Here is a 24664-nt window from a genome sequence, read left to right on the forward strand (position 1 = left end):
TACTGGAAAAAGACTGGCTGATTGTGAAGACCCTGGATTCCAATGAAACTGCACAGAAAAGACTCCATGTCAGCTGACCTCACTGTATAGCCCATTTTGACTGGCAGATGGATCATGTCAGCTGACCTCACTGTATGGCCCATTTTAATTGGCAGATGGACCATGTCCATTGACCTTGCTTAAGATCCACTTTGATTTGTAGCTGCACCATGTCAGCTGACCTCACTGTAAGACCCACTTTGATTGGCAGCCGCACCTTATCAGCTGACCTCACTGTAAGACCCACTTTGATTGGCAGCCGCCTCATGTCAGCTGACTTGACAGCACCCATCTCTGGGTATTCTGTGTTTAGACACCCGGTTCAGTGATTTGACACCTGGGTCTTCGGTAGCGGCCCCTATGTCTGGCTGCGTGTAAGTCTGTAGGGTTTTTAACCCTCGCCAATGCACTCGAACATGCATGCACACACACAACAAGCCAGTCTTCCCCCAGTAGGAGCCATCTCCCTGCTCTTTCCTGTCACACTAGGTGGGTCTCCTGGAGTCTGACTGTGAGGCAACCAGCTTTGCCTTCAGTCAAAATCAGATTATTAAAGGACCGACTGTCAGCGAGCGGACATGCAGAGCATCATGGGAAGGCTCCCAACTGCAGGAGCGGCTCTGCTGTTTCTGGGTCCCCCCCCCCCCAAATGCAATAATAGCTAGCTGTAATAATGTAATAGTGTGTCAGAAGACCATAGCTAGCTGGTTAGCAGAACATGCTGCTTCAGCATCTCCTAATTGAGGAAAGCAATTTTTAAATATTTAGTGGAGTGACTGTTTGTGACCAGCAGGGGTCATGAGAGAGCGGTCGTCGCTGCTGCCCCAACTCGGAATACGTAGTCAGGGAAACTCCATACCCGTGCTAGCCCAGCTACCCTCCTTCACTTTATCCTGCGAACCAATCAGGGCTGAGCGATGACATCACATGACCTTACTCAGACCCTCTAATGGGAGTTCATCACAAAAAAAGACATTTCTCCAACAGTTAAGGGCTGGCCTGAGCATTTGCTAAAAGATCATTCTATAAAACATTACCTCTTTTTTTTGGGGGGGGGGGGGAAGTTAACAATGTAATCAAACAACCCTTTACAGAACAGCGAACAAACCATCACACCAGATGATAACCGGATTGACTGTCACAGTAAGCACACCCACCAGCAATGCAAGGATACACATCATCAGCACTAACATCAACATGGTTTTCATATAGTATCTCACACGGCTCTTTAAAAACAAGGAGGATTCTGGGTAACCAGAAAGGAGCGAACAGAGTGCTCACATCAGGTTCCATGCCTTCTGTCATCCAGTTTACTGAGGTTGTCCATGAAAAATGTTGTAATTGCACTTTAATCTGTAGTTACTTTCTGTTTTGGAAGTTCTCATCATTGGGTCTGGCCTGGATTGAACGTTATTGCTTTCTCAGGTGACTGGAGGACCGAAATAAAACCCTGTTAGCAAATCACTTCGAACGTGACTCATAAAACAGTTTGATGAGTACAGGGCTTTTACAGAATGGCTACCCTCTTCATCACAAGCCCATAACTTTTGAAAGAGCTCCCTCTGGTGGCAGCAATAATGACATTCCTCCGCATTTGTGTTCACCTTGCCCAGGCTAAGGAATTGTGTGGGGGGAAGGGGTTGGGGAAGAGGGGGGCGGGATGGTGCGTGGTGGCATGCATGAGCATGGGGGGAGGGGGGGTCACCCTGTTTAGTCAGCACCCTGTACCCAAGCCCTCTGCAAGCTTTCAAAATACAAACACCTTGTCAGTACCTTTCCTGCGTTTTGACTCATTTGGCCCTAAAGATGGATTAAAAAGAATCCTTTGTCTTTGAAAAGTTGCCAAGATGAGAGGATAAAAACAGGAAATCCAGAGATCCTACATTAACCTTCACGTGGTGTGTGTTTACATGTATGTTTGCCTGTTAGGTTATTCCAGCTATGCATATACACACACGTATGTACAGTGTTAAGTATTTACAGCAGGACTTTTCAGTATTTGAAATTGCGCGTCGTGGGGTCAGGCTTATCGCTGTCAGGTAGCGGCAGGCATTCCGCCCCCGACTCACAGCCCCTTCCAGCCTCCGGCTCGGGGTCAGGTCCCCAGGAGTTGGGGTCTGGAGGCTCCAGTTAACCCTACAATGGATATGTGTCTCTTGACGGTTTCACATCTATATTTAATGAAAATATTTCCTAAAGGAATAAAATCAGTAAAATCTCATCTTGTATAATAATTTCATTAATAATTGTCATTTTTAAAGAATACTTTCCATATTATATATATATATATATATATATATTCACGTCACCACTCTGATTTTGGTCACTAGGATGGATTTTTGTTCAGTCTCCTCAGTGATTAGAGAACATGTGCTCTAGCCACACCTCTGTGGCATGACCACGCCCCACATGCTGACCACGCCCCACAGAGAACGTGTCATTGGGTCTGAGCAGACAGGGGGAGGTTCCATATCAATTTTCGCTTATAAATGTGCTGTTATATATGTATTTTATAGATATATTTTTAAATATATTAAACTGATTTCTAAAAATAATATGACATATATAGCTTATATAATATTATAAATCTATCTTTTTTATCTTCTACTCAGAGGCACAGAATGTGAGCTGCTTGCTGTGATGGAGATGGACTCAACCGGAACGGGGCCTCACCGTGGGGGGGTGCATATCACCACCCCCCATGGCGACCAGTGCTGGCTGGGGAGCTGATGTGAATTGACGGGGGTCCTGCTCATTGGTGCAGCGGGCAACTTAGAGTTTGACACTGGGACGCAGGCGAGGATGACAATGTCGAGAAAGAAAATTTGAAAAACGATAAAAATGTTTAAAAAAATGACCATGCGGTAGCTATAGATAACACTTCTGTCACATGGGCTTTCGCTCCTGTTTTCGCAGGTCCCAGTGTAAATATACTCATATATTCTGTTCTTTTAACATTATCTACAGACACGAGCTCCTTTGCAGTCAGTAGAGAGAGACCCAGTAGTAGCCTGGGGAGGTGGGTTTGTGGAGCGGTACTTTAGGGAGGCTCGTCCAGGGGGTGAGGGGCAGCATCCGGAATCCGACAGCCTCCTACTTAGCTGCGGGACGAGGAGGAGGCGGAGGAGGAGAGCAGGAGAGCCGGTAAGTTTGTGGGGGGGGGAGGGGGGCCATGATTGGTTGATTGCCAGCAGGGGGGCGGTTCTTGGCGCCGTCATAGCACCGTGCTCTCCGACTCCTCCTCAGACTCCGCCCTCCTGGTCTGTCCCGCTGCCATCGGTGCCGAGTCTCCAGAGGGGGCGGCCTTGTGCTTATTGTGGGGGCCATCCGGGTCAGCGTAAACAGGGGGGTGATCCGGCTCAAGGAGAGAGTCTTTGGTGACATCAGATGGTGACAAGGGCACCGGGGGGTAGGGAGGAAGGAGAGGGGAACAGAGGTTAGCCATCACGCAGGGACACGAGGTGGCATCACATGATGGCAGGAGTTGCGACACACGAGCGGACAACAGCGCGGACGCATTGTATGCGTAGGAGACGTCATCATACACAGCAGGCTGAGAGCCCAGGGAATTCTGGGTACCAGATAATCAAGAGTGCCGACCTTTCAGTGGGGCTCGGGTAGTGGAATTAGCAAGTTAAACAAAGGTGAAATATACACTGCTCAAAAAATGAAAGGAACACTTTTTAATCAGAGTATAGCATCAAGTCAATTAAAATTCAGCAGCCTTGGTATTAATGAAAGGAGAACTAGAGAGGCAACAATGAGACGACCCCCAAAACAGGAATGGTGTAACAGTTGGGGGCCACTGACATTTTTCCCTCCTCATCTTTTCTGACTGTTTTTACATTAGTTTTGCATTTTGCTACAGTCAGAGTCACTACTGGTAGCATGAGGTGATACCTGGACCCTACAGAGGTTGCACAGCACAGTCCAACTCCTCCAGGATGGCGCATCAATACATGCCAATTGCCAGAAGGTTTGCTGTGTCTCCCAGCACAGTCTCAAGGGCATGGAGGAGATTCCAGGAGACAGGCAGTTACTCTAGGAGAGATGGACAGGGCCATAGAAGGTCCTTAACCCATCAGCATGACCGGTATCCGCTCCTTTGTGCAAGGAGGAACAGGAAGAGCACTGCCAGAGCTCTACAAAATGACCTCCAGCAGGCCACTGGTGCGAATGTCTCTGACCAAACAATCAGAAACAGACTTCATGAGGGTGGCTTGAGGGACCGACGTCCTCTAGTGAACCCTGTGCTCACTGCCCGGCACTGTGGACCTCAATTGGCATTTGCCGTAGAATACCAGAATTGGCAGATCCGCCACTTTCACCCTGTGCTTTTCACAGATGAGAGCAGGTTCACACTGAGAACATGTGACAGACGTGAAACGGTCTGGAGAAGCCATGGAGAATCTTATGCTGCCTGTAACATTGTTCAGCATGACCGGTTTGGTGGTGGGTCAGTGATGGTCTGGGGAGGCATATCCATGGAGGGACACACAGACCTCTACAGGCTAGACAACAGCACCTTGACTGCCATTGGGTATCGGGATGAAATCCATGGACCCATTGTCAGACCCTACGCTGGTGCAGTGGTTCCTGGGTTCCTCCTGGTGCACGACAATGCTCGGCCTCATGTGGCGAGAGTATGCAGGCAGTTCCTGTAGGATGAAGGAACTAATAGCATTGACTGGCCCCCACGCTCGCCTGACCTAAATCCAACAGAACACCTCTAGGACATTATGTTTCAGTCCATCTGACGGCGCCGGGTTGCACCTCAGACTGTCCAGGAGCTCAGTGATGCCCTGGTCGAGATCTGGGAGGAGATCCACCAGGACACCATCCATCATCTCATTAGGAGCAGCCCCGACGTTGTCAGGCATGCACACAAAATGGACTAACCTGCCGCATCATTTTTTCACATTGATTTTCGCGGTCTTTGAGTTCAGCCCTCTGTAGGATGATAATTTTCATTCCCATCAATTCCCATCAATAATCGATGTGGCATCCTTTCATTCCTAACACATCACCCAGTCCATATCAGTATAGATATCCAGCATGATTTTTTCCCCATTGAGATCTGATGTGTTTTCAAAGTGTTCCTTCAATTTTTTTTGAGCAGTGTATTTCACAGGAAGTTACGTGAAGGGCGTTCTGCTAACTACACCAGGGAGGATTGTGGGTATGATGACATCACCGGGGTGTTCACAGAATGGATAAGGCCACGCTGATGCAGTTCCATTGGGGGGGTGGTTTAGGAGGGGCAGAGATTGCAGTGGCTTCGGGGGGGGGGGGGGGCTTCCTGATGGCGTGTAGAGAGGTGGGAGGTCAGGTGGTCGTGGGGGGGAGGTGGACCTGACTACGAGGGTGTCTGAGGTGGGTGTTTGTGAGTAGCCAGGCAGGGCCAAAGTGGGGGGGTGGGACCAGATGGTGCAGGAATGTGGGGACTGGGGGGGGGGGGGGGGGGTCTTCCAGAAGCAGTGACGGTAACGACAGCGACAGTGGTGCCGTGTGGAAACGCGGCGGGTCCAAAAAGCCATGCATCATTGGCCCGGGTCTGGCCCACATGCAAGGGACCATGCCGACGGGGGTTAGTACTGGACTGCACACACACACACACGCACACACACACACACACACACACACACACACACACACACACATATAGAGAAAGAGAGCAAGACGTATATGGTCCATGTATACAGGTATATATATATATGTATATATATAGACAGCACCCTGTTAGCCGAGAGCCATTCGGTGTCGTCAGTCCAGCTTACCCTACAAGTCCCCCTCACCTCTAGCCCACACTCACAGCCTGGCCTCATACCGCTGCAGGTGCACAATAATAATAATAATCAATCAATCAACGGAGAATCACTTCAACAGCTGCAATCTACCATTGGGCAGTCTCTTGAACACTAGGGGGCGCTCAAGAAAGAGGAACGTGCAGTGGGCCGTCTGGAACCACCATAGAGATGGGCTCACCTGTGGACATGCTCTCCCCGGAGGACAGTCCGTCCAGCAGGCCGTGCTCCAAGGACTGGGGACTGGAGCCGGGGGCGGTGGGCGGCTGTGGCGGGGGGGGCAGGCTAGGCCGCTGCCGGGGCTTGGCCGCGGCCCGGGATTTGGTGAGCGTGCCGCTCAGTGAGGGGGGTGAGGACAGGGATGTGGGCGTGGCTGGGGAAGCCTGACCCGGGGAGGAGACGGTGGCGTAGCCCTGGGGGTATCCGAAGCCGTAAGGGGAGGGCGTGTTGGGAGGGGTGGGGGACAAGCTGACCGGGGACGGCTGCCCCGTAGACTGATCGGACACTGCCCCCGACGGGCAGAATGGGACTTTGGGAGGGACGGGGACCAGCTTCCGACATACTGCTGACAGACGGAGAGAGAGGAGGAGAGAGCGTGAGAGGCAGGCTGCGGGGGTGCGGGGGCAGAGAGTAGCAGACATGGGTAATCCAGATCCAGAGAGCAAAAGTCCAGTCCAAGATTTTGTTTCAACCAGCCAGTTGAGTCCTCTGTGTCTGTGACTCTTTATAATGAACTGGCTGGTTGAAACAAAATTTTGTTTGTACTTTCTGGATCTGAATTACCTACCTGTGGAGAGTAGCATATGGTGCTTTCCCACCGCCGCCAAGAACCGGGCCGTACCACAAAGGGATGGTTTTACACGGTGAATTCTGTGAGCCGTACCCACACTGAAGGGCCCCTGGCCCCTGGCAGGGCCAAAGCATGACCAGAGCAAGCTGACTGGGTCACCACCGTCTGATTGGTCAAAAGGCATGGAGATACTGGTGTTCTGAGCACGGATTATCTAAGGAAATATGTATATTCTATATATTATTCATTGTTAGTAGTATTGCACATCGCATTCCCAATAACTCGGAACTTGAAAATTTCCAACCTCCTACTTAAAAAAAGTACAGCTGAACGGAATAGATCCGTAATGCAAATTTATGTAAGCGAATGCTAATTCCGCTAGCGTTTGATGCTAACATTTGCAAAATTTGGAAATTTGCACATAATATATCATGATGCACACCATGTGAACAGTAAATAAGAATCTCTTCAGTTTTACGTCACTGTCACTCTCCAAACCTGACAAGGCCTTTAACGAGCCGACCCTTCCGCAGTGGAGAACCAACACGAGCTGGAACAACGCTGCAACTAGTCTCTCTTCGCAGTACAGCTCGGGTACAGTTCGGTTCCTGTACGCCAGTGGAAAAGCACCAATAGACTTTATTAGGGGAAGAGCCGCCAGAGTAAGAGAGGGGGATCGGCCATATTAACCACTGACGTCTTAGCCGACTGACGTCTCAGCCGACTGACATCCACGCGAGCAGAAGGAGGGCCTTTTGTTTGATTCATTAGGGCTGTTCTGGGCCTGTGAGGCTCACGAGCAAGCTGTCCGTTAAGGAGAAGGAGCAGGATGGATAGGGAGAGAGGGGCGGAGAGGGAGGGAGAGCAGAGGGAGGAGGGGGGAGTGGAGCAGGGGTCGGGAGGCGCGGCGAGCGGACGGCGAGTGGGCCGACGCCCTCAGCCGGGAGCGCCGTCACCGTGCGGACGGACACGGGGCCTCCACATGGGCTCGGCGCCGGCCCACAGCGGCACCGGCTCGCTCAGGAGGGCACAGGAATATGGGTGAGGAAACCTGATTGGCTGATACCTTTGCGCAAGGTGTGAGGGCTCTGCTCAGTGGTCAGCTGTGCCTGCCCGCTACTGGCTGCATTACCACTGGGGCCCGGCCCCTGGATGCCTTTCTGCCCAAACGAAGGAGAGAGCTCTTTGTTCTTCAGGGTACTGCAGGGGGGGGAAAATAATCAGGCTGACCATAATTCCCAGCATCCTCTCTGTTCACCCCCCATCACAATGACTGTCCTTCTCACCACATTCTTATGGCATCACAATGTAACACTAGTTACTATAATATAGACATTTTTTCCACAATAATTTATACAAAATAATGCTTTTTTTGATTTTTTGTAACACTCTGTTTTCAAATGGTGAGTACTACCTACATTTTCCTTTTATTTCCGATAGTGTTTTGGTGAGTGACTTTAGGCCTAATTTTATCAAACTAGTCAATTCCATCCATCCATCCATCCATCCATTCGTTTATCATGGGATTATAATGAAGTCCTTCGATGTCACTTCCTCTCAACATCTGCGTTCCATCTATTTACCTTCCTGAGAACCTCACTGCTTAAATCTACAGTTCCTGGGTTTCAATCCAGAATCTGCAATCTGAATCTAGATGGTTCTGCCCCACCAATAAGCCGAAGCAGATTCTTAGCAGTTGGGCATCAGGAGTATGCAGAAGAAGGTGTACGTACAACACCCTCGCACTGGCACCGGTAGGACATGTGGGCGCAGCCCCCTGCAAACCTGGCTGCGATTTACTGGGCCAGAACACGGATCTGCTCTTGTGGCCACAACTCTCACCACAGACAGTGCAGAGTCATCTTTGGGTCGTGAGCCCCCGGGCAGGCACCACTGCATCGCACATGCTTTTGGCGTGTCAGAGAGCATGTGTGGCAGTGTGAGCTGGCTGTGCCGAGCAGACGGGAGGACTTTGGATCTGAATGATCTGTGGATGGCGGCGAAGGGTGATTCACGGCCTTAGTCTGCGTATGCTAACAAACTGGCAAGATACCCAGAGCTCTCTGTGTCAAAATAAACAGCCAGTGACACAAGCAGGAGTCATCACACTGGATCACTGCCCCCCCCATCTACTGCAGTAGGCTCCAATGTCGCTCAGCAATAATAACACCCATGGTTGCCTGGCAACCCATCACCCAGTGCCAGACTGCCGTATCCCTATGGGCTCCTTGGTAAGCGAGCGCCAGCCGTGACCTTATAAAGCCATCTGAATAATGTCAATGTCAGATCCCAGAGCATGGGCCCCCAAGTCAGCATGTGATGGGGGTGGCATGAGTGTACAGATTGCACATGAAAATGACAACGGCACGGCGTGAGGACCTCTGAAGAAGCGAAGCACCCTGAGCTGCTGGGGGGGCAGTGTGTTGGTTTTTGTGTTGGGGAGGGGGTTTAGTTACCTAGTCAGCTTGGCTCCTCGCTCTTTGACACAGGTGGCCCATGGTGGGGGGGTGGGCAGGGGGCAGTTAGTGGGGTCTCTGGGGAGGGGGTCATGAGGAATTAACACAGGGGGGGCAGGTGCCACCTCAGGGATCGGGTCCTGCTTGGGGAGGGGCAGGGAGGTAGGTTTGGGGTTGGAGTTGATGTCAAGCTGCGGAGAAGACGGGGGGGCGCCAGAGCAAGCCCAGTGGCAGAGAGGTGGGGGGGGCGCAGTGGGCACAGGGTATGCAAGGGGGGGTGCTGGGGCATAGGAATGCTGGGGGGCAGGGTCAGGGAAGGAGGCGGGGAAAGAGGAGGAATGGCTGGGAGGGGGCGGGCTCTCCTCCCCAGCGGGGGGGCGGGCGTAACGGGAGTCCAACCACACGGACGACACGGCTCTGCTGGAGATTTTAAAGGTGAACAATAAAAGATAAAGAGAAACTGAGAAGGCGATCTGAGGCAGAGAACAGAGGTGGGTCTTTCTGCTCTTTGGATCATAATTATTTATAGAAAGGGGGGGGGGAAGCACACAAGTACAAGCCAAGGGCCCAGCATCTGCACATCGTGGTTTACTTCTAATGTAAATGCGATTTAATGGAGGTCAAGGTACTTATTAAAAGTGAGGAGTTTCCTTTAAAAGGTGGTGGGGTTAGTGAGTCAGCCTGAGAGGGCATTTCCTTTGTCAATGGGGGCAGGGTTAATTGCTCATTCTTAGTGAGCTGGTGTTCTTTAACAGGGGTTGGGGGGTTAGTTGGGGATAGGCAGGCCAAACGCATAGGGAGGGAGAGCATGAGCACAGCACATGGAGATGGGCAGCAAACAGAAAGGGGGTGGGGGTGCAGGAAGGGGGAGGGGTACGCTTAGCGATGTGCTGCAATAGGGCCTGTTGTCCAGATGAGAAAAAAAAACTTTTCAGAAACAAATTTGAAAGACGACATACTAAGCATCCAAATGGCAGGATCCGAAGGTTGTGTGTTATCCACAAACAGAACCTCAGCAAACCTTTAAATTAGTCTTTTCCATTCTGTAAAATCGACACAGATACTAACTGTGCTAACTATAGCTCGTATGACACGTCTGCCAGATGTGGGATCAAAGAGAACAGGACAAGTGAACAGATGAGGAGGCCAGTCGCGCTGCCAACATGCTCTGTACGTACTCCTCCCAAAGCACTATGCCTCTGTGATGTCCGGCTTCGATCCTACAAGCTAAACCTCATCTGAGGCATCAGTTCTCAGCTTCAGGGAGACTGAAAGGATGAATGACTGTTCCTGCTAAATTGAGAAAACTATACAGAAGCTAAGAAGTACTGCCACCCATACTAGCTTGACTTACGCTAACCTGCCCTACGCTAGCTTGATCCATGCTAACCTGCCCTACGCTAGCTTGATCCATGCTAACCTGCCCTATGCTAATTCAATACATGCTAACCTGCCCTATGCTAATTCGATACATGCTAACCTGCCTTATGCTAGCTCGATCCATGCTAAACTGCCCTATGCTAACTCGAGCCATGCTAACCTGCCCTACGCTAGCTCGATCCATGCTAAACTGCCCTATGCTAACTCGAGCCATGCTAACCTGCCCTACGCTAGCTCGATCCATGCTAAACTGCCCTATGCTAACTCGAGCCATGCTAACCTGCCCTACGCTAGCTCGATCCATGCTAAACTGCCCTATGCTAACTCGAGCCATGCTAACCTGCCCTATGCTAGCTCGATCCATGCTAAACTGCCCTATGCTAACTCGAGCCATGCTAACCTGCCCTATGCTAGCTCGATCCATGCTAAACTGCCCTATGCTAACTCGATCCATGCTAAACTGCCCTATGCTAGCTTCACCCACGTTTTCTTGACCCCAGCTCTGACCCAACAATATACCTGCTGGACACTGAGAAGACAACAACAACGTCAATGACACTGGTGACAACACTAACAATGACCAACAACAACAGCAACAACTAAACAGAAAAAGAGACTTAATTTAGTAAAACAGGCAATGGGGGCAAAAACAGAGACAGGTGACGATGGAAAGGCAAAGCTGTGTAGACCTTGATGGGAAGGGGGGGTAGATGGGGTGAGGCCAGAGCAGGCTGCTGGAAGAGGCCACGGCACAGCCTTACCTGGCCCGGTCGCTGCTAGCGGGGGTAGCAGGGGAGGGGGTGGCAGAGAGCTCATCCGGCTGCTCAGGGATGAGCGAGTCGGTGGGCGGAGCAGGAGTCTGGGCCCCCGGAGGGGTGGAGGACGCCTTGCGTGCTGAGGACGAGCCCCTGCGTGACACCCAAGACGTGTCCATCACCCGGACGCCCATGCTACAGCAAGACAGGGAGACACACGGGGCCAGTCAGGTTACGGGAGGGTAGGGGGGTGGGCTCGGAGCACTTGGGGGTAAGTCCCCACCCCAATTACTGCTTCTCTCTCATGGACACCTCCATTAGCTTAGCTTCACTTGGAACTTCTTAATTGGTTAAAATGTGGTTATATGCATTGGTGACAGCGCTAACAAGGACAAACAGGCATCCATAAACGGCAAGAAAACCTGGTCACATCCAGAGGCTGGATATACATTTACCAGCTCTCACAACCGGAGACAGGGGTCTATGACTGACAAGGCAGGGCGCTGCCTTTGTGTCGGTACATCTCCACAACCACCTCCTGCATGACAATCTCATGTGAGCTCAGACTGCCAGGCCACCATAGGGCAGGCAGGGATTTGCTCTGCATTCTTAATAGCCGTCCTGGTGTTTTTCGGGTGACTGGAGATGATGGAGGAATCAGCAGTTGAGATTCAGCACTGCAGAAGGGGGGAGGAGGCACATGGAATGGGACAGCCCCCCCCTCCCCCCCCCCCATTGAGGTGTATTACTGTACATGCGGTTGGGGAGCATCATTAAGAGTACTGTACACAGAGAGAAGAGGGTGAGAGAGAGCCAAAGAGGAGGAAAAAGAAAGAAAACATACGGTACCTTTGTATTTTCCTAATGCTGCATTAGTAGGACAGAAACATCAAGGGTGAAGATCAACGAGACTGCAAGTACATCTTTGCTCTATGTTCCCACGCTACACAGCAATAGCAGCGGCTGCCTTGAGGACAGGCTTTGAGCCAAGATGGCGGAGCATGACAGCAGGGATGGGGGGGGGGTGGTGCTGTGTAAAATGAAACTTGTATTGGAAGGAGAGAGGACAGGTCCTGGGGGCAACCATGATGCCGTCCCGGAGGAGCTTCTTGCACCTTCCCCTGCCAGAATCCAATTAGTGCTCCAATTATAGCAATTAGGACAGCATTCCCCAACAGACAAGAAAAAACCTTAAAATAAAACCACAGTCGGGGTGGATTGACTCCCTGCAGCACACAGTTCATCTGTCATCTGGGAAGATGAAGCCTAGCAAACCATATATGGCCATTTGAAAAATAAGAGTTAGTACTCTGACTATTTTATTCTGTCAAATGTGGGACTCCTACACCGAGAGATGCCACCACGATAGTGGCTGTGTCGTCACACTGCAGACTGCAGCTGGATGTCATTTGGATCTAACTTCACTTGGAAACTATTAAAAAGTCTAAAAAAAGCTCAAAGATGCCAGGACGACCTGCACATGCTTGCCTGGTGTCCAATTCCACTGATGGTTTTTCTGCTGCATTGCCATTGAAAGGAGCAATAGGTTGTGTAAGGGGCTAGGAACTGGCTGAATACAAGGCTACAAAGATAAAACCCCAGAAAAGTTCATCAGGAACATGTTAGAGCAATTATCCTGACTGCAAACATACGAGATGCACCGTAAACCAAAGGTAACTGGGGATGTAAGGAAGCCAAGCAAGCAAACATATGGCCCGATAGCTATTCAATTTCCTCCCAATAATCTCTGTACAACATAAAAGCATCTGTGCAGAGCTTGCCTTTGGTATTCAGTGGTTGAGGGCTAAGGACTTGTTTGCTGTCCTGGGCTGGCACATCCTTGCAAGCAAAGCAAGCAGTCTGTGCCAAGGCTGCTCCACCCCAAAACAGCGGGTTATGAGAATCAAATAAAGAAAATGAAACATGGTCTTCATGGAGTCCTTCGTGTTCCCCTCTCCCCTCACCACAACCATCCCTGATGGATTCCTAGGGCAGGTAATTCTGTTTCTAAGATTTCAGAGACAATCAACTTAAACGCCTCAAGAAGGTGCCATACAGAAAAGCAGACTGGTTAATGTTTGACTGTTGGTTTGTGGCACATGGATGATGGCTGGATGGTGGAGGATTGGGGTGGCGTAAAGATGAGAGTCTTACCCATCTTTCTTGTAAAACTCCAGCATCATGTTGTCAGTGGCGACACTGAGGGGGCGTCGGCCTTGGTCGTGCTTGCGATCAGAGTGGTCCATGTCAGGCGAGGGCATGGAGCTGTAGTTGGCGTTGTGGTTGGTGTGGATGGGGCTGCCATAATTGCCTGTCACGTTGAACTCAATCTCTGGGTGAGGAAGAAGAAGAGTGAACCACAGAAATTGTTTTTAAATGGCAACCAAGATAAATTATTAATAATGTCAGTGCCACTACAAAGCTAAATGAATGAAAATCTTTATTGTCACTGATCAAGTGCAATGAGATTGAGTTGTGTTGAACTGAAGAATATATCTACAGAATGAATACAAAATCTATCCTAGCTAAAATTATTCTTACTTTTACATTTACTAGGGGCATCAGTAAGTTGCGTAAACTATTCATTGTCATCATGGTACAGTGACAGGAGATGCTTTGTTGATGTCCTTTCCAAAGGCAGCAGCATTGAGGCCGAGTGGCAGGACAACTGATTCCAAACGGCCACGACTTAGGTCTCGCTCACCTCCAGGGAAGAACCAGTCAGCATGCTGGATGATGGGCTCGATGATGCCCACGATCTGCAGGGACACCGTGGTCATCATCTCTGTGATGTTCCTGTGGGGGTTATTACAATGTTATTTAGATGTTACTGCAGTGTCATTATGACTATTAACCCCTGCCTAAGCACCAGAAATAATACTATTTCCTAATCCTAATTTCAAGCATGCTCTGTTTAAGGGTTTACTATGCTATTTGAAAGAACAGCAGTCTTCTTTCAAACTAGGAACTACCTGTGTTTATTTGAAAAAGTCTCCTGTGAAATATAGCGTAAATGGGGTTAGTACCAGTTTGTGGTCAGAAGTGGCTATATACTGTCCTTCCCTAAAACCTCATCAAACTGACTGATCGAATTGGGATGTGCAAAGAAAACGTGCAAAAATCATGAGCAGAGCATCTTTACGTGGAAGAAACCACATGGCCTGCATTCGACCAATGGGGGCCTGTCAGTGCCCCCACGCCTTTGCAGAACCCCGCTGGATCTTACCCCTCAGCATGCGTCCACAGCAGGTTTGGTCCCAGCACGATGGCCATGTTCCCTGCTGTCATTTTATTCACGTCCTGGTACTCATTCAGCTTGGCTAGGAATTTTATCAGGTATCTATCGTGACAAGACAAAAAAACCATGAGATGCCAGTTTCCCAGGATAACAGGAATAAATAGCAGAGACCATGTAACTGACCCAAGAAGACGTCAGTAGCTGGTGTCCTTGCTCTTTGTGCTTAGCTCTGTGCTGGGCCTGTGCCACCGCTACTCCACAGCCCAAGGCTCGTACTGTACTTTATACCAACATGGTAGATCAAATTGGGACACATGTGCACCATACCAGAGTGGGCAGAACTATTTTGAGAGGACTGCTATTGGGTGGGAAATCCATTAGCTCCTCAGGAGGAAATATCCATCCATCTATTCAGTCATCGTCTAACTGCTTCTGCAAGGGCGTAGGCTTAGATTCAGCATTAGCAGGGAGCGAATCAGCCCCAAACATACACGGTACTCCCACAATATCGGTAGGGACATGGCCGTACTGTCCATACCCAAATCTATGCCCTTGTGCTAATACCAGACATGGTCGTGGGAAGGTGGCGTTGGAGCTTATCCCATGCAGTAAAGGGTAAACCCTGAACAGGATGCTGAACCATCAATGGTACGCGCTCAGGCTAATTGAGAGAGCTAATTCAATTAACTGTATGTTGTTTGATCGTGGCAGGAAACCTAAGTACCTGGAGAAAACCTGCACAACGTAGCAAAATCATGCAAACTGCACACATAGAGGGAGAATATACCTGCACACACGCAGGCCAAGGTTAGGAATTAAAACCCAGGCAGAGTGAGACAGTACATTTACCACTGAGAGGAAAAAAATCCCAGCAAACTCGTTCTGTGGGGCTCATGTTTAAACACTCAGTCATTTCTACTGAGCAAATGTAGTGCAATTCAGAGCTTTCCTGGACTAAATATAATGGAGGTGTTGGGGAACATGGTCCGTGTTGCAGAGGAAGGAGCAGCTGGCTTGTCACAGAGCTGAGGTAGGTAGGTCGATAAGGATACCTTTCTTTCTTCCCTGATCCCAACCCAAAACCGAGAAGGAGCAATCCTGATACAGACAGGACTAAGAACACAGTGGTCCAGCCCTTCACCATGATGGGTCCTCTGCTGGTCTGGAGGTGGACAGTTTCGCTGTTGTTTTGAGGACAGTGAGGATTCCCAACTAATGCTGGAATATTTTCTTGACATCATTTCTGAGTGATTAATTTTTGAAGTCGGATCCCCTTTTCAAAGAGGTCACAGCGAATTGCAAAGTTCTCGATGCTACTGACAAACTTTCTGTGACAGAAGGTCATGAATGGGGATGGAGAGAGTGGAGGTTCACCTGAAGTTGTTGCTGTTGGCTGTGGGAAGCTTCTCGCAGGCGGTGAGCAGAGCTTGCAGCCTCTTGTCTTGATCTTGAATGCTGTTGGGCAGAAAAACAATCTTAGTAAAATAGTCAGGCTCCTCATCATGGAGACAGATGGTGCCTATATTCACTTGGAGAACTAGGCTACAATGTCGTGTTGGAACTACCCGCTTCAGTCAGTGGGGTTGAGGTAAGCTCTCTTTGCAAAACCCTCTGTACACTTTGGTGAATGAAACAATAGATTAGAATGCCCTGGCTTTCAGTCCATTGTTCAGTTGTTTTCCTCTTACTTGGAAGCTTGAATCCATTCCTCATAGAGGTCAAAGGTCATGAGTGGTTCTGGAAGTTCTCGCAGGTAGGACTTCAGCGCTCCTGTGAGTGTAAGAGAGAAAGGCTAATGGCACAGGGTGCCCACCAGAAAGCCCATGTGCGCACAAGTGCATGACTTTATATGCCTGAACATACGTGTCCATGCCTATGCATGAGATACTGCATATGTGTTGCTGCATAGCCAACAGACACCAACATTGAAGCGCACATTCTGGAATCCAAAGGGGTCCGTCTTTAATTAGTGTGTGGAAAATTAATTTTTTGGCCTGTGAGCACACTGGGACCGTAAAAGTATTTTCCTGCGGTCCAGCCGTATTCTGGCGTGGCTGCTTTGAGTCCAGTTGGTGGGGAGGAGTTTATACAGAGGAGCGGGACACTAATGAGGACGGGCATCACAGCTCCTATAATCGCACTGGGGCACCCTGTGGGATCTGACAGCATTTTAGACAGAAGGAACCCAACGGAAAGAATGAATCTGACGCTTCACTAGCAGAAACCGGACAGTCTTCCTGTTGCAGGTATCTGCTGAATGAGGGCTGCACATCACCATGGCGATGACATGGTGGTGGTGGGGGGGGTGGGGGGGGGCGTGTCTCCTACCTGCAATGGCATGGGGGTCAGCAGAGTATTCCTGCACGTCCAACACCCCACAGTCCAGGGACGCCTTCAGCTTCTTTAGCTTGGAGGCCGATGGAGCCACTCTGAACAAGCCCTGCCCACACAGGAAGCAGGAAGTCAGCGCGGCCCCCCTGACAGGTCATATGACCTACCTCTCCATTCATTGGACAGAAAGTGACGTATCATATAGCTTCTACAACAACCCCAGATTATTATTAAATATCCTCCTTTACAACTACTGCGACCACAGTGTGAAGCAATTTTCCAGCCAGTTTCCTTAATTTGGAGTTCATTTGCATTTCATTCCAACCCTTAATCTTTGAGGAAATTAAAAAATTCTAGGTAATTTGCTTTACTGTTACTTAAAAAAGGAGTGTGGATTGTTCATGGGGTGTTCACACACTCTGAAACAAAGAGTGATTCTTGGGAGGGGGGTATTTGGGGGGGTGGAAGTGACTGTACCTCCTCCTGCAGACCACACTCCAGAAGCATGGTGACGCAGGCCTCGATGGGGAAGGCGATCTCACGTCCACTGATGGTCAGATGCTCTTCCAGGGGCTTCCCGTAACACGGCTTCTCCACCCACGCCTCTGCGGCGGGACACAGACACGCATGCACACGGGTACCGGACTGAGACAGGAGGCCCGAGCAGCGAGCGGGGGGAGGAGGACTCACCCTGATGAGCTTTGATCTGCGGCAGGACGCTCTGAAGCAGCTCCAGTGACTTCCTGTGGTACTCAGCCTGGATCTCTATTAGCTGCAAGCAGAGGCCTGGACTTCAGCACAGCAATGGCAATTCACCAGGGAACACACCAGGGGGCGCTGTCTCCAGAGAGGTACTTACAGTCTGAAAGTAGCTTGCATAGTCGATTTCTTTGGCCACAAAGCTGTACATGTCTGCTGATAGCTGATCCTAGAGGGAATTAGAAAAAAACAGAAAATGTTAGGCACTTTTAGTAGTTGCTCTTTTCAAAAGAGACTGTGGGGATATTTTAGGGAAGTTTATTTTAAATCAGCGGCGACGGCTGACAGGAGACAGAGTAAAGCGGGGAGCCGCCGAGGCCCTGGGGACCCGTCTTCCTCACGCGGATTGTTCACCATGTCAGCTCTGTCCTCTGCTGTTTCGCAATGCGGAGCTTTGTGCAGGAGAAACAGGCGGCGTGTGTCCGTGTACAAGCGCATGTGTGTGTGCGTGCGTGAGGGAGCGAATGAGCCAATGAGAGGGGGGCCGACCCTGCAGATCTCCATGCGATTGGCAGTCTCTTCCATCTCCTCCCTGAGGGCGTCGGCTTTGGCCCCCGCCGGCTGCTGGTTGCTGGACACACCTGAGGACTTGGAAGACTGATGCCACCTGGAAAGGGGATGTGGAGGGTCAGGTGACATACTGAGGCACACAGACACACGAGCATGCACAGACATCCAAGAATGCACAGGCAAACAAGCATGCACGGATACATGGGCATGCACGGACACATGGGCATGCACAGACACAGGGGCATGCACAGACACATGAGCATGCACAGACACATGAGCATGCACAGACACATGGCTCTAAGAACAATATCCCCAATGTCATCATTCTGCCTTGGTCACCCCTGCTATCACACGCTCCTCTGCATCACTTTCCTTCTCTCATTCCCTCCTTCTTGCTCCCATATCACAAACGTTCCTCTGTTTGTAGCCTTTAATGCACTGTTTCTCAACCCAGTTGCCTGGGACCTTCCAGACAAGCCACATTTTAACTAGAACCAGTTACCGGGTACAGGTGTGCTGGGAGGGAGCAAAAATGTGGCCTCTCTGGGGGTTCCCAGTGACTGTGTTCACAGGCACTGGGAGCACAGTTTCATGTATTGGGACCTGGGTTACACACAGAGAGGGCCAGTAATTTTGGGAGGGACAGGGGGTGTAAAATGTAGCAGGAGGATCCACCCTCACATCCAGACAGGAAAATTAATCAGCCAGAACAGCTACCAGACTGGTGACATTTTTTAGAATAGACGCAAATCTAATGAGGGGGGTGGGGGGGGGCAGTGCTGAGACCACGAGAACGCCACGAGGTTGGTGGAGGGAGCCAATGACCAATTAGGGGTGGGGTTCATTTATAATCTGATTTGCTGGAGTTAGGGACTGTGTAAAAACTTCCCCTGAAGAGTGTGGCATACACTTTTTAATGATAATAATCATCATAAATGTAATTGTTTTCTCGAGAACAGCTGGTGGGGGTCCAGGCTGGAGTGAATCCTCATTACAAAGGATTCATCAGGTCAGCATAATTTGTGATACACCATCTTGTCTCCATTTTACACCAAACCTCAACACAGCTTGTGTCCTTGGCAACCGACTCAGCAGACATCTGGACAGCTTGCTGCCGCTGCTCAGTGTGTCCTGCTCGTGGGGACAGTAACTCTGCGTCTGTCCTGCAATTTCAGCTTGGGCTCAGGTCCAGCATGTTATTTGTCACTCCCTCTGCTGTCTCTGGGTAACTCAAGTGCAACAGAACCTTGTAGATGGTCAGAAATCTGGGGAAGGGGGGGGACCATTTTATAGGAGGTATAGTCGTCCCGGTGTCCCATTCCCTTGCTGATTGGTTGATTGCTTTTGGACTGTTTTGGGTTGGCTTTGACTGTGGGAAAGGGGACAGCTTGCCGATGGGGCGTACCGCGTACGGGCCGAGTCCATGTCTAGCACCAGCTTCGCTAGATGCTTCCGCTGCTTCTGGATGTTGGGGATCTCCACCTGTGGGAACGGCAACAGAAAGTGTACAGAGCTGCCCTGAAACCCACCAGGAAACAGTGCCACCTCCCACCCTTAGAGGGAGCTCCACCCTCCCAGTTAGCCCACATCCACCCAGATGGCCCTGTGTAACCTCAGCAAGCCAGTTAGTGCAATCAGTGTCAGCTGGCTTTCATTTCCATGAGGTGTTTGAAGACTTGGGTAATCAATCACCATGGCAATGCAAAAAAATCACCCAGAATTCAACAGTGTGCCTCTTGTCCACCCCCCATGGCTGACAATGTGTCTTATTATGTTACTAAGGGCTCCTGTCCAAGTCCCTGGGACAGCCTACCTCGGCGAGTACATAGAGGGGCTCGATGACGTCCCGCTCCATCTGGAATTCGAACAGAATGAGCTCCTGGGCCAGCCTGTCCTCCGTCTCCCCACACAGCTTCAACATCTTCCTGCAATGGGGGAAGGAGGGGGGGGGGGTGCATGAATACAGCCAATCACATCTGAGCAAGGCCAGGCAACAGCAAATCAGAAGAGCCCATGGGAATGTTCCAGTCCACTGCATCATAATTCAGCAGAACATTAGTAGCCAACCAGGACACAACAGATCCAAATACCAGTATGAGGAATGTAGATCTGAGAGTGTTTATGTCGAGTTTTAATGCTCGTAACCCTCCCAAATATAAAGGACACATGGAGGCAGGAGATGAAGAAGAACGTCAGCTGGCGATCTTACGCAAGCGCGCCTGAATGGGGAACAGAACACGATGGCTTTCTGGGGGGGGCTCAACATGCATTTAGAGGTGCGTGACTGAGCATGGTGGTGCGTGCTTACAAGCCTGATGTGTGGGATGGCAGGAGTGTGCCTGTATGTCTGTATGTGTGTGTGTGTGTGCGTTTAGTTTTTAAAAACCTTTTATTTTGACATTGTGGGGACCATTTTTCAGGTCCCCGCAAAAATCTGTGAATGCAATCAAAAAACTAAAAATGCCAGTCTCCTATATTGTTTGGTTACTTATGGTTAAGGTTAGGGCTGGGTAGGGGTTAAGGTCGTCATGTTGGGATTAGGGTTTTCCCCATTGAAATGAATGGAGAGTCCTCACAGAGATATGAATACAAACGTATTTGTGTGTGTTGACTGGAAACGTGTGTTTCTGTTCACTTTTTGCTTATCTTTATGAGGACAACTTTTTAAAATACACACACACATATACACTTATACACATCCTCACACTCTCATGCACACACATGTACACACTTATACACATCCTCACACTCTCATGCACACACACATGTACACATCCTCACACTCATACACACACATGTACACACTTATACACATCCTCACACTCTCATGCACACACATCCTCACACTCTCATGCACACACAAATACACACTTATACACATCCTCACTCTCATGCACACACATGTACACACTTATACACATCCTCACTCTCATGCACACACATACACACTTATACACATCCTCACACTCTCATGCACACACATGTACACACTTATACGCATCCTCACACTCTCATGCACACACATGTACACACTTATACGCATCCTCACACTCTCATGCACACACATGTACACACTTATACGCATCCTCACACTCTCATGCACACACATGTACACACTTATACGCATCCTCACACTCTCATGCACACACATGTACACACTTATACGCATCCTCACACTCTCATGCACACACATGTACACACTTATACGCATCCTCACACTCTCATGCACACACATGTACACACTTATACGCATCCTCACACTCTCATGCACACACATATACACACTTATACACATCCTCACACTCTCATGCACACACATATACAATCCCTCACTGACCCATAAAATCAAACATAGACGATGGTGAAATGTGTCCAAACCAGCAGCATGTGAATATCCTCTACTTTGTAATTTGTGTGCGTCTGTGTGTGTGTGCAAGTATGACTCACCCCAGGAGGGAGTCGTCTCCAAGCACCAAGGCACCGTCCACCAGGCACTGGGCCAACGTGGTCAGCGGCAGCTTTTTCTAGCCAGAAGAAAGCATTTAGCATTTAGCACTTAGCATTTAGCACTTAGCATTTAGCACTTAGCATTTAGCACTTAGCATTTAGCACTTAGCATTTAGCACTTAGCATTTAGCAGAGAACGCCTAGCACGATGTAACAGCTGCACTTCTCCTGAGTAATTAGCGAGCCAGCTAGCATTCACAGTGCTGCCACTGCCTAAAGATACTGATGCATAACGTCGTCTAGTTGTTCTGTGCAGTGCACAGTACAGTTTATACACATAGCAGGTTGTACCATGTTACTATTTGAGTAACTGTGACCCTGTCATGCACGGCATTTGGTGGTGTTTATATAGGATTGTTTATATATATAGCTCACTTAAACACTGATTAAAAGTGTTGTTATAGGGGCGATACGTACCGAGGGCGACCTGACCGACCTCTTGTCCACGTCAGGCCCCTGTTGGCCCTGCAGGCAGGCGCTCAGCTTCTTGTGGGTGCTGTGGGAAACCTGCTTCACCAGTTCCAACCTCTTCTCCACCTGGAGTAGGGGGGGGGGGGGGGCGCATGCCACACTGAGCATGCTCAGAGCCGGCATTCTGATTGGTCTGTGCTTTGGGCTTCTCAGAGAGTCCAAACTCCCGCACACACCTATCCATTATTCATGACTGCTTACCCAGGACCAGCCCATAGTGAGCACAGACTCTCTGCAGCCCCCATATACACTTACTAAGAATCCTTACTTAATGAACACACACTTACATACAGGTCAACCACTCAGACTGCCCATCCCACCCAAAACCACACATGAGGATGGTGCTTACAGAGACACTATAACTAAACATCAGTCAATGCCCTCTCCCTTCCTCCCTCCCCCCCTCACCACAAATTAAATTTACAAGTCCTTTTTGCACATGGTGATTGTGGTGTGACAGAGGCTAATTGATGCTGTCTCATAAGAACATAAGAAATTTACAAACGAGAGGAGGCCATTCGGCCCATCAAGCTCATTTGGGGAGAACTTAACTAATGGCTCAGAGTTGTTAAAATCTTATCTAGCTCTGATTTAAAGGAACCCAGGGTTTTAGCTTCCGCTACACTAGCAGGAAGACTATTCCATACTCTAACTACACGCTGTGTAAATAAGTGCTTCCTCAAATTCATTTAAAAATGTTCTCCCGTTAATTTCCACTTATGGCCACGAGTTCTAGTATTCAAACTAATATTGAAATAGTCATTTGGCTGAACAGCATCCAGACCTGTTAGAATCTTATATACCTGGATCATGTCCCCCCTTAGTCTCCTTTGCTCGAGGCTAAACAGATTCAGCTCAGCTAACCTCTCCTCATAAGACATTCCTCTAAGACCAGGAATCATTCTTGTAGCCCTACGTTACACCCTTTCCAAGGCAGCAATGTCCTGTTTAAGGTATGGTGACCAAACCTGCACACAATATTCTAGGTGGGGTCTTACCAAGGAATTATATAATCGTAGCATCACCTCCCTTGACTTAAACTCCACACACCTAGAGATGTAACCTAATATTCTATTGGCCTTTTTAATCACTTCCCCACACTGGCGAGATTGGGACATGGAAGCATCAACATACACACTAAGGTCTTTCTCATAGTCAGCTTCCTTTATTTCAGTGGAACCGATGAAATATCTGTACTTTATATTTCTGGTCCCTGCATGGATTACCCTAAATTTATCTATGTTAAATTTCATCTGCCAGATATCAGCCCAGTCGCTAATTAAATCAAGATCCCGTTGTAATTAAATCAAGATCCTGTCTCTGCTACTAGATCAGTATCTGCTACACCACCCACCTTGGTGTCATCTGCAAATTTAACCAGTTTACTGTATGTATTGGTGTCAATATCATTAATGTAAATTAGGAACAATAGTGGTCCTAAAACTGAACCCTACGGTACCCCTCTATGAACGCAGGCCCACTGTGACATTGTGCCTCTAATAACTACTCGCTGCTTCCTGTCAGTTAACCAGGACCCACAGACAGATACATGCATGCCATATGCTGCCTGCTTACCTGAAGCAGATCATCACTTAAAACTTCTGTTTTCTCTGCCCTGAAATGAAAATAAAAATGTTTAGAGCAAATTGTGGTGTGACAATTGGACAAGGGGCCAGAAGGTGATATGGTTGGAGCTCAGGACTTTACATTTATTTATTTGCCGCGTTTAGACACAAAGCAACATACATGTGAGGAAACTGGGTGTCAGCCAGCATCCTGGAGCAGGACAAAGATCTTGATCAAGGGCCTAGCAGTGATGTGATTATGCTGCCAGCCACAGGATTAAAACCCTAAACTCCTGAGCTACACAGCGCTGACAGCATGGTGAGTAATGTCTGTAATCAGCCACGGGATTAGAACCCACAACCTTCCCAACACAGAACCCTAAACTCCTGAGTTACACAGCGCTGACAGCATGGTGAGTAATGTCTGTAATCAGCCACGGGATTAGAACCCACAACCTTCCCAACACAGAACCCTAAACTCCTGAGCTACACAGCGCTGACAGCATGGTGAGTAATGTCTGTAATCAGCCACGGGATTAGAACCCACAACCTTCCCAACAGAGAACCCTAAACTCCTGAGCTACACAACGCTGACAGCATGGTGAGTAATGTCTGTAATCAGCCACGGATTAGAACCCACAACCTTCCCAACACAATACCCTAAACTCCTGAGTTACACAGCGCTGACAGCATGGTGAGTAATGTCTGTAATCAGCCACGGGATTAGAACCCACAACCTTCCCAACACAGAACCCTAAACTCCTGAGCTACACAGCGCTGACAGCATGGTGAGTAATGTCTGTAATCAGCCACGGGATTAGAACCCACAACCTTCCCAACAGAGAACCCTAAACTCCTGAGCTACACAGCGCTGACAGGCATGGTGAGTAATGTCTGTAATCAGCCACCGGATTAGAACCCACAACCTTCCTGACACAGACCTCAACCTCGTGAGCTACACAGCACTGATAGGCATGGTGAGTAATGTCTGTAATCAGCCATGGGATTAGAACCCACAATTTTCCTGATACAGACCTTAACCTTTTGAGCTACACGGTG

The 24664-nt window shown here is 49.3% G+C and overlaps 1 protein-coding gene across 11 annotated transcripts in view; it reads right to left on the reverse strand.

Annotated features, from left to right (window-relative positions):
* Positions 1-427: 427 nt before the first annotated feature.
* The window catches only part of LOC111834656 (rho GTPase-activating protein 44-like), a 53520-nt gene continuing 29283 nt past the window's right edge, over positions 428-24664 (reverse strand). Inside the window, exons 2-23 of one of the 11 annotated variants that reach the window (XM_072711878.1) lie at positions 23616-23655; positions 21987-22106; positions 21510-21586; positions 19876-19987; positions 19468-19544; positions 18042-18159; positions 17653-17721; positions 17484-17565; positions 17271-17398; positions 16791-16902; positions 16151-16232; positions 15837-15917; positions 14451-14564; positions 13929-14020; positions 13379-13556; positions 12074-12091; positions 11231-11419; positions 9090-9509; positions 7700-7833; positions 6025-6408; positions 5835-5868; positions 3280-3411 (exon numbers count right to left, since the gene is read on the reverse strand). In XM_072711878.1, the coding sequence (XP_072567979.1) occupies positions 5861-5868; positions 6025-6408; positions 7700-7833; positions 9090-9509; positions 11231-11419; positions 12074-12091; positions 13379-13556; positions 13929-14020; positions 14451-14564; positions 15837-15917; positions 16151-16232; positions 16791-16902; positions 17271-17398; positions 17484-17565; positions 17653-17721; positions 18042-18159; positions 19468-19544; positions 19876-19987; positions 21510-21586; positions 21987-22106; positions 23616-23655 (2635 nt within the window). In that variant the 3' untranslated portion in view covers positions 3280-3411; positions 5835-5860. Of the gene's footprint in view, positions 3412-5503; positions 5869-6024; positions 6409-7699; positions 7834-9089; positions 9510-11230; positions 11420-12073; positions 12092-13378; positions 13557-13928; positions 14021-14450; positions 14565-15836; positions 15918-16150; positions 16233-16790; positions 16903-17270; positions 17399-17483; positions 17566-17652; positions 17722-18041; positions 18160-19467; positions 19545-19875; positions 19988-21509; positions 21587-21986; positions 22107-23615; positions 23656-24664 lie in introns of those variants that run through there. The other 10 variants (XM_072711877.1, XM_023794209.2, XM_072711876.1 and 7 more) reach the window with 10 other exon arrangements.

This window comes from Paramormyrops kingsleyae, chromosome 5 (assembly GCF_048594095.1).
Source record: "Paramormyrops kingsleyae isolate MSU_618 chromosome 5, PKINGS_0.4, whole genome shotgun sequence".
Taxonomy (NCBI): Eukaryota; Metazoa; Chordata; class Actinopteri; order Osteoglossiformes; family Mormyridae; genus Paramormyrops; species Paramormyrops kingsleyae.